At 40.2% G+C, this 11,062-nt stretch overlaps 1 protein-coding gene across 1 annotated transcript; it reads right to left on the reverse strand.

The window, feature by feature from the left end:
• Nucleotides 1–10,268: 10,268 nt before the first annotated feature.
• On the reverse strand, nucleotides 10,269–10,808 carry LOC127672346 (vomeronasal type-2 receptor 116-like; the record flags this gene model as incomplete). Its single annotated transcript, XM_052167435.1, has 1 exon — nucleotides 10,269–10,808. A coding segment is annotated over one exon (540 nt), but the record flags the coding sequence as incomplete, so codon positions are not given.
• Nucleotides 10,809–11,062: the final 254 nt, after the last annotated feature.

The raw sequence follows: 11,062 nt of genomic DNA on the forward strand, positions 1-11,062 counted from the left end.
CAATTGTGAACATGGCCTCACTACTGGGCTGCTTTGGAGTTTGTATGTCCAAGAACCCTGGGATTCATTCTTTTTATTACTTAACTTATTTTTTGGTGTTTATTATTTGCACATCCCACTCACTGCTGCACTCTAAGTCACCCCCTCCCACAGTGGGAACTCTTCACAGGGACTTGAAGTGCAAGGGATTCCATCTTGATACAGAAGATATATTTGGGTTTTCAAAGCATTTTCACATAAAATTTTCACAGAATTCAATGAGGGGATTGCAGAACCTAGCTCAGCCCACAAAGTTTGGGAGATCCCTTTAAGAAATTAAGTGACCCATCATTCTCCTGACCCTCCCTTGTTCCATTGTCACAACTCTGCCCACACACACATTTACTGAAATCTGCATGCTGTGTCAATTGGCTCAGAAGCCTCAGGTCCTCAAACACAGCACAAAACATGGTCTCTGATGTGAACTTGTGTCTGATGCAATGCTACTCCACAGAGACCCCCTCTCCTAAGACCAGGAATTTCAAGGGATCACTGACTACTGATAACACCTGAGGATTACTTGTATAGTAGCTCTAGGATCTGAATACCCACCATTGGACAGAAGTTATTGGGCAAAATTGTGACCCTGACAGAAAGATTCCAGTGTATAGATAGAGAGAGCCAATGGAGTTATAGATTTTCTGATCACTATTCTTTAAAATGAACCAGTAAAATCTCTGATGTGAGGTACAGGAGATGGTCACACAGTCCTAATTTTACAATAGTGTTTTTCAGGGTCAAAAATGTGAGTTTATCATAGACACATAGAAAATATACATGTGGAATATTAAATACTCATAAATAGTCAGCATTGTCCCCATGGTTAACATGATAAGATATATGGTAAAATCAGTTGTTTCATGAGAGTAATATCAGGATATAAGATTCCAGAGAACACTCTACAAGTCTAGGGTATCATAGGTTATCACTACCCAACAAAGGTCAAATGTAGCATTAATATAGCTCTGCATTCCATTGCACAACAGATGGGATGATGAACGTTGCCTTATTTTTGTGGTCCTTTCATGTCTGTCTATAACAGGATTCTGGGCTTTCCACTCTCTGTAGCACTTATGTTTGGGTTTTGTTTGTCCCCTCACACCAGATGGTCACAGGCCTCCCTGTGGCAATTATGGAACCTGGATGGGCCCAGAATGTAGATTTATGAGGAGTCTCTGGAAAAATGTAGATGAACATGAGGTGTGTGTTAGAATAGTACCTCAAAGAAGGTCACAGTTGAACATGTCTGTTCATAGCCTTGATACATATTTTTTCTACTGAGATATTCTCCTTGTATTAAACTTACATCTTTTAAAAAGGGGAATATTGAATTTTACTCCTTCTCTATAAAATTCTTTGCATATACCTTAAAAAAGAAAGAATACAACACTAAAGCTGATCTACAATGGCACAAGGACATATAAAGTCTCCATGTTTCCCTGCAACATTATGTTACATTATTAAAATATCAGCTCTGATTTCTGCACTTCATGTCCTGCAGAATCACAATTCCTGTGACACAGAGTTCAGTAGTCTTGGCTCTCAATTCCTCAACATACATAGTATCCTTCCCTGGGATTCTATGGCAGTTCAAATAAAATGCTAGGCCCAATTTATCTGAGACCAAGAATTTGAGGTTGCTACTTGCCTCTGAGCACACCTGGGAAATACTCAAATAATACCCATAGCATGTGAACATACACCTCTGGTTGTGGGAAACAGGACCCACCAGTGGAAACATGGGCTGTAATATCACAGTTTATTTATTCTGAGAGGAATCTCTTTATAGAACGTTTTCATATGTTTCCATCAGAATGAACCCATAGTATATCTCTTGTGTTGCACACTGAAGACTCACATTTACCTCTGAGGTCACAGCAGAGCTGGGAAAGGCTGACAGTGTGACATTTTGTGGCAAATTCCAAAACGAGGGGACATGGCATTTAAGGGTATTCATATGAGAAGCATTGTTCTACACTTCTCAGATTTGTCAAAGTGAGTCCACAGTGAACATATTCCTTTGTTCAAGAATATCAGGGATATGGGAAGCATTTCCTCACCTGTCACCACCAGAACCATGATATTATTTTTTCTTGTGATGTCATGAAGTGTCATATATAGGAGCATCAATCTTGACCAACAGTGTGACATTGATTTGAGGAGATATTGTACATGACCTTATTCTTAGTTTCTCTAATGGCTGTTCGTACTAAACAATGTGCACTTCCTTCTTTACGGAGATGGTATTTTGTTGGCCGATAAGACCACAGAAGATTGTGCCCTGGATCCTTATCATTACCACATTGTTTGGTACCTCCTTGAGTGTGGGTTTAAATAAAGACTCTGCAAAAACAAAACATCAACAGGTAGGTATGAGGACATCATCTTCAGATAGTAGCTTCCTGACTCAAGACATGTTTTGCAGGCCTAGCAACATGGGAAACCTCAGTTCCCACTGAGTCGGTACAATGTGCAACAACAGGGAAGACACTCACTTACCAGCACAGGGTTCCTGGCATCCAGAATCTGTCCTGCAAAAGAGTTATCTATAAGTGTTTGCACTAAAGTCTGAGTAGGTCTTCTATGTTGTAGTGAGTTACTGAGCTGCTGAGACACCCTGATAGGCTAAGTCATGGTTGTAAAGTGGTTTTTGTCTCAGGAAATAATTCTCTTTCCCAATTTTCACATATCACCAAGATACAGCAGGGTTATAATAATGGGGTCATGTCATCTTTCAGTTGCCACAACTATGCAGAATTTGTTTTCTTCCTAAATGAACAGATACAGAGCATACAGTATAAACAGTCTGCATTCTTTGTGTCACCTGGATGTTGTACTATCAGCCACTGGGGAAGGCGAACTGATCTTGTGGGAAACCCGCTATTGTTTCCACTGTTCTATTCTGGGTTTGGCTCCTGAATATGTGACTTCTGTCTCCTTTAGTTCATTCATTTTGGTTTTGGTTTCTGGCACAGAGTCTGCTGAATCTCTTGCAGATCTTAAACTTACCATCGTATACCCTCTGTTGCCTTCTGTGGTAATTGTAATTCCAAATCTGACTGTGGTCTTTTTATGCAGAGAGTTTCCACTGTATGCATCTACATCTGTTTGAATAAGCTCAATCACTATGTAATTGACATGAAAGGAATCTGGTGTCATTCTGAGCCAGTACCTTCCCCTGACAGGGATCAGAATCGGTTAGTATTTTTCTCAGAGAGCTTCTTCTTGGTTTTTCTTCAACCAGACCACACTCACGGCCTATTGGCATCCTGACCCTTAAGACGTCCAGGGAATGCTGAATGTACAAATCCTTGCTATACATGAACAATGCCTACTCACCCAACATGAGACTCCAAAGCCTGTTCCCCATGACATATATGATCCCCTTGTCTGAACATTCTAGTGTATTCTGCAGAGCTCTATGCATCCCCTGTGATGTCCCCAGTGATGTAACAACACGCACTGCTCTCAGGGTTTTCAATTAGTCTCTAGAAAGTTCACCCATGTTTATGTCTGCAAGATGGAGGAGTAGTCTTCTTGAGAGTGAGAATGAGGAGATTAGAAAAAGGTGAGACCAAAGGAATCTGGCTTTCCATCTCACTGTAAACCAGCAAGGAATATGTGGTCCTGGTTAAGGCACAGTGAGTCATGGAACAGTGATGTGAAAATTCCTTGAGTAGGCTTCTGTGAGTCTGGCTTCCCAGGAGTTTGTAACAGGAAATGGCACCACTGTGAAGCTAGTAAACATTCCTGCTTATCATAATTACTGAAAGACGAGGATTCTAGTTCATTTGTTTGTCCATCTCCAAAGACAGGAGCTGGATAGTCCAAGGCTATTCTACTCTGAATTTTTATATATCTCTCTTAGTGGGCATTGGGGTGTAACCTGGGGATATAAGGAGACCATAAATAGTCAGGTAGGAAGTATCTCCCAGTTTAAACCAATAACAACATTTTACTCCCAGTTTGTTTTTCTAGGTACAGTGGACATCAGACTATAGTAACTCAGAGCACACTAGTCTTAGGATAAATTCTCAGAACTCCTCTGACAACCTGATAATGACTCCCTAAGTTTCTTCAATTGGCAGATCCATTCTTATCTCCTTGTACTATGGTCAAGTTCAAGTTGATCAAGGACCTCCACATAAAACCAGACACACTGAAACTAATAGAAAAATAACTGGGGAAGTGCCTTGAGCACATGGTCCCTAACACTAACCCTAACCCTAACCCTAACCCTAACCCTAACCCTAACCCTAACCCTAACCCTAACCCTAACCCTAACCCTAACCCTAACCCTAACTAAAATTTCCTGAACAGAACACCAATAGCCTATGCTCTAAGATCAAGAATTGGCTCATGGGACCTCCGAAAATTACAGACATATTTCTAATGCAGCCATACAACTATCAGAATAACAGACTGGATCCTTTTTCTAACTCAGGATTGTTTGTCTTTCAGTTGGATGAATTTTTCTGTCTTTTGATGATTGTTTGCCATATGCAACTATTTAATCCACAGTCATGAGGCTAGAATTAATCGTAGGATATCTGGTTATGAACATTGCATTTGGGTGCTTGGGCACGGTGCCATTTTTCCTGGTTTCTGTAGCTTCAGGATTGGGGCTCTGAAGCCCAGTTGCATCCTGTAAAGTTGTTAACATGCCTGCAGAGGCCATTTCTTTTGACATCACAAGCACGTGTAGGTAGGCAAATAAAACACTTGGCTACTTAGATAACTAAATTTCTATAGGATTGGAGAGGAAGCCAGGACCCAAATTGACCTCACTTTATGTTTAGAAATCATTTTAAAGATAGGCTTAGGTTTTGACCTCTCCTCATCTACAGATTTTGGAGAAATTGGGTGGTCAATGGCTCCCTGCCAGATGAAGAAAACATCTTGCAGCTGCCAGAAATTCAACTTGGCAGAATGCCCAGGCTACATGGGAAATTCCACTTACATTGCTTTTTCTCTGCCTGTATAAGTTCCCTGGGGGGAAAAACGGCTTTGGGGGCCTTGAACATTGTTGTACTTGGCCTCATTATTCATGTCTACTGTCTCTGTTTCTCTGCTCTTCTAGGGTCCCCCGTCGAAAAGTCCCATAGGGTGGGACAAGAGCTGAAATCCAGAGAAGGCTTTTCAATCCTGTGACAATCTTTGGTGTCTCACTGGATTCCAGGTACACTCTCTATCTGTTTGGTCCTCAGCCTAGTCTGCATTCTCTATGACTTCTCCCATTTCAAGTCCACTTGTGTTCCTCTAGTTACAGAGAGTGGAGTATGCCATAGACTCCTTCCCACCAACAATTGTTATCAAGAATCAGGAAAAGTAAATGGAGAATCTGACCACCCACCTGATAACCACTGAGAGAAATGAGCTGGAGGATTGCCTGACATTTATCACTGATGGATACTTGGACTATAGCTATTCATTGTTTCAAGTACCATGGTGCCATTCTTGGGTTTGCAATGCCCCTGCTCATTTTATATTTTTTTCAGGTCTTTTGTCCTAGGTGGCTGCACATCCAAGATAGCACTATGCCCGAACTCATGACAATAAATTCTTCTCCAAGGAAGAATGCACTTTGGTACACTTTGGAAGCCCTTACTGATTTATACAGTTGTCTTCTTTTTAGTTCTCATCCCCAAAATAACTTGCAATTTCTGACTGACTTTGCTCCTGCGAATGTAATCTGATAGACTGCATTCCCAATCCTACTTAGTGACTTCATGCAACCCAATAATCCTACAGTTGGATACATAGCCTTTGTCCATCTAGTGACAGAATAATATGTTTTTAATCACCATAATTTGACAGTACACAGGATCCAGAATATTGCAACCCATGGTATGTGTTCCTTGAGGATCATCCTGTGCTGATGTGAAGTGTTAGGCCAGAGTTCATGTGAGTCTCCACTCCTAGGGACATGACCTACTATAGGCCGTATTTTTTTTTAAATGAGAAACTGATTTAGGTCATGGGCAGGTAATATCACACCTGCAGAGATTAGATAATGAAAACAATGAAGCCTCGGAGAACCACTAGAATCTCAAAAAAGAAGAAATGCTTCTACTGCTAAATGCCTCTCAGGGATCCTACCAGTTGTGGAATGGTCATTTCTGCCTTTCTTTTTGGACTGTTGATTCTGTAGCCCTTATTATATGCCTCCTGCCTCTTCCCCATCAGAAAATTTTGTGGCATTTGGGATAAGTTATGCTAAATGTGAGAGAGACAGTTATACATTCTAGCATTGTCTTGTCAGCCTCATGAGCCTCGAGAATAAAAATCAATGTATGGTAGATCTGGGCTCAGGCAGGGTTTACAGAGCTGATTGATATGGAACAGGTATATAGAATATCCTCCCCTTGGGTCCCCTAATCTATCTTGATAATATTTATCCTCTACACAAGTATTTGCCGTTTTCCCATTACCTATGTCAGTGAGGGACAGCTGGAGGTCCCTCTGTCTTTTGGAAGGACATGTATACCTATTATGTATGGTCTTGGGTTCAGAGCTTTCATGGCTTAATTTGCCCTGTTCTAGGTCTTAATGGGTTCCTGTGTCCTGGATGTGATGTTACAACTGAAGCATCACTTTATCTGATCATTTCATCCAAGGAATGTTATAAGCACTTAATCTGCATTTATATTCTTTACAATATAACTTGGAAATCCTGGTAGGACCTGTGTGGAGGCTGGAGACAAGAATGAATTAAAGTCACTACAGAGATACTCCTTTTCTTAAAGCCTATACCTCAGATGAAATTTGACTGTTCATTTATAATTTGCCTGTATTCTCTAGGAATAGAATTTAATCTAGGACATTGTACATGCTATATAAATACTCTACCAATGAGTTGCAGGTTTGTAATCCCATTAATCTTCTAGTAAATTACAGGGTAGATTCAATGAAGGGATTTGCCTTGAAATTTGCCCATCCATAGATTGGCCGTCATAGAGAATGGTTGAAAGAATACTCTCATCATTTTCAATGTTAAGTTACCTAAGAGAGAAACTAGACTCCACAATGTTTAATAAGCATATTTCAGTCTGGGAAACTCTGAGCTGATATGAAACTATTCCATACCTGCATGTGTGCCAGTAGAAGAGGGCAGGTTAATCTAGTATCATTGTCCAAAGCAACCACACAATATGTTCGGACACACAGGTGAATAACTCATAGCCAGGCCCAGCTGGTGGCTTATGTTCTGCTCAAGAAATCTTTACCACCTTCTTTCCCTTTCTTCTATTGTCTTTATCTCTGATGAGTTTTCACTGAAGAACTCCAGGCAGCTCTCTTTTTCTCTATGTGCTGCCTGTGACAGTTCTCCATGATATTCTCTCTTGCTATTCAAAAAACATTCCCTTGATAGTTTTTTTTTTCTTGCAGCACACAAGCCCAGTCTCTTATTTTATATATGAATCTAGTAAATTACTCATGATCTCATTTGATTATCCTATAAAACAGGCAAATGGATGAAGCTAGAAACTATCATCCTTAGTGAGGTAACCCAATCACAGAACATGCCTGGTATGCAATAACTGATAAGTGGGTACTAACCCAAAAGTTCTGAGTACCCAAGATACAACTCACAGACCACATGAAGATCAAGAAGAAGGAATACCAAAGTGTGAATTCTTTGATTTTATTGCAAAGTGTATCCAAATACCCATGGCTTACAGCCAACCATTAGAATGAGCATAGGGTCCCCAATGGAGCAGCTGGAGAAAGGACTCAAAGGAGCTGAAGAGATTTGCATCCCTGTAGGAGGAACAATAATTTGTACCAAGCAGTACCCTCAGAACTCACAGGGCCTAAACCACCAACCAACGAGTACAGATGGAGGGACCCATGGTTCCAGCTACATATGAAGCAGAAGATGACCATTTTAGACATCAATGAGAGGAGAGGCCTCTGGTCCTGTGAAGACTTAATTCCCCATAATAGGGGAATGCAAGTCAGGTAATTGGGGGAGGGGTTTTTTCAGGGGGAGGAGAATGTTATAGGGGGTTTTCAGAGGGGTAACTTATTCAGAAATTGGATACTATTTGACATGTAAATAAAGCAAATATTTTTAAAAAATAAAAAAAAGAAAGAAGTGAGAGCAAGGCCCATGGTGTTTACCTAGCAGCCTTTTCTAGCATAGGGCTGGCTTGTGCTAGAATCTCAGCAGACATTATTTGAATAGATTAAAATTTCACCAAGGTACTACTGGACTCAGAAACCTTCCACTCAGCTGCTCTCTGTCTGCAAGGTGACTTTAATGTAATATAATCGCAACAGTGCAATTCTTCTCTAAAGTAGCCATGTACGCTGGGTCAATTTATTTGCTGGTAAGGTGAGACTTGTTTAAAATTCTGTGTCTGTGGGGACAATACAATCATATTGCCTCATTCCAATCTTAGTTTATGTTTTCATCAGCTCTATTGATTGATAGACTGCTCAGAGTTTTTATTGTATGTTACAAATGGATGACTTTAAGTTGTTGTTTTCTTTTGTCCTAACATTTCAGTGAAATAGAAAGGCCCAGATTTTAAAATTATGTCACGAATTAATAGTTAGGCATGCCCTTTTACATAGAGAAGGTGGATGGCTTCTAATAACTCTGACTGATTTTAGCATTCACAGCAACCCCAACCTCCCGATTTGTTGTGCAACAGGCATGTGGTTTTCTGAGCAGGCCTGTGCAAAAAGGTCAAAACCTTATTGTTCCTTGTTTAAGTCATTCACATCTCTTTCTCAAGGAAAATTGGATCTTAAATGATGGAAGGCACTGCTGGGAGATCTGAGATGAATAGGATTAAGTATCAGCTGCCATGTGACAACATCTGCAAGAGGGGTTTGAGAGTCAGGAAGGCTAAAATAAAGGAAAAGGGGAAAAAGTCATGCAGAGTACGAACATGGCCTATAGACCAATCAATTTACAACACCGAATAAAGTAAACAACACAGAGGTTTTCGAAAGGATGCAGTGTCTATTTTAGTTCATTATCTGTGATAGTTGGTTGGCTCTATTAGAGAAATGCCTGAATCCAAGTGGTATCATTTTTTAATTGGATATTTTATATATTTACATTTCAAATGTTATCCTTTTTCCTAATTTCCCCACAGAAACTCTGTACCTCACACCTGTTCCTCTTTCTATGAGGGTGTGTGCCCCCACACACCCACTCCTGCCACCTTTCCCTGGCCTTCTCCTACACTTGGGCATTGAGCTTTTATGGGACCAAGGGCCTCTTCTCCCATTGATGCCCAAGGTCTTCCTCTGCTACATATAATGCCAGAACCACTTTTAATGTGGTAAAGATCTTGTGGGGGACATTTCCATTAGCGATTTTACTCACTTAATGAAACACTTTTATTTCATAATGAAATTGTGTCTTTTTACATAAATTTACAGAGCACAACATGAACTCCATTGAACTTTTCTTAAAATATTCCTTACCTTTTAGGTTAATTGATATTCTTAAGATATCTCTAGTACATTTTAAAGCTCCTCCAAAGCCCAGTGCTTCTATGCATATGCTGTCATATGCAACACTGTCCATGTGCTTCACACTCTGCTAAAATTCCATCTTGTTTCGCTTTTCAAATAAGTGCTTTTTATTGCATCAGAAATCTATGATATCCCAAATCCCAACAGAGGCATTTTAACATTTAGGTGATATCATTAATTCTGTTTCTCTAAAAAACAAAACAAAACAAAAACCACAAGGATAAAGAGAAACATTTGAGAAAACTGTTTATTCTTTATGTACTTTGGTCACAGAAAACTGAATGTAGCCAAAGCATGAAATTGGATGTAAACACTCCACGAAATCATGTGGAATAATGTCACTTACTGGCTTCATGCCCATGTTGTCTGCAGCCCTTTTTCTTATAACTCCAAGAAAAAACTCACCTAATGTGGGTACCATCCACTGTCACTATAATCACCTTATATTAATCAATTTTTAAGTACATGGCTTACACTCAAAACCACAGGTCAACATGATGGTAGCAATTCCTCAATTGAGATTCCTCAGTCTAAATTTCTTCAGAATTGTGTATTTATTTATGAGCCCATTTTTCACCAAACTTGTTCATTGGTATCACAATGAATAGTATTGTTCTATTTGTAAGATCTCATTTGTTTATTCCTAAATTTTTTTCTATGATCAAGTATTACATTTATGAAGACAAAGAAAAAATATGTTGACTATCATCTAACATTTCCCTACTATTAAAGTTTCAATGTAGCAATTTGTCTTTGCACTTCGGTACAAAATTTGAATCTGGTCTAACTAAAATAACATAACATTTTGGGACAAAGATACACCCTAGCAACACTGCACTAGACGCCAAGATGGAGAAGACCTCCACAACCACCATGATCTTCCCCCTGGTGCTATGGTAGACAGGGAGGAAGGTGATCCAGACACTGCAGAACACCAGCATGCTGAAAGTTAGGAACTTGGCTTCATTGAATCTGTCAGGAAGGTTCCTAGCCAGGAAAGCCACAGTGAAGCTCCCCAGAGCCAAGGAACCCAAGTATCCCAGGACAACATGGAAGGCAATAACTGAGCCTTTGTTGCAAATAATGACAATCTTCCCATGTTCAGATTGTATGTCTCTGTCAATAAAGGGAGGAGATGTTACCAACCAGATGCCACAGAGAACAAGTTGGATCAGGGTACAAATGGGAATGACCAAGTTAGGTGCCCCCGATGCCAGCATCCCTCTCATTCTTCTCCCTGGAGTAGTGAGCTTGAAAGCCATGACCACAGTTATTGTTTTGGCCAACACTGTAGAAACAGCCACTGTGAAAAATACTCCAAATGTAATCTGCTGCAGGATGCAGGTGGCCTGGTTGGGATGTCCAATGAAGAGCAATGAACACAGAGAACAGAAGACTAGAGAGATGAGCAGGATGTAGCTCAGAATGCGGTTATTGGCCTTCACAATAAGAGTATCCTTGTACTTCACAAAAGTGACTAGTACTAGAATTGTGATGGCCAAGAAGGACAGGGCTATGGAGCCCAGTG

Source organism: Apodemus sylvaticus, chromosome 22 (assembly GCF_947179515.1).
Source record: "Apodemus sylvaticus chromosome 22, mApoSyl1.1, whole genome shotgun sequence".
Lineage (NCBI taxonomy): Eukaryota > Metazoa > Chordata > Mammalia > Rodentia > Muridae > Apodemus > Apodemus sylvaticus.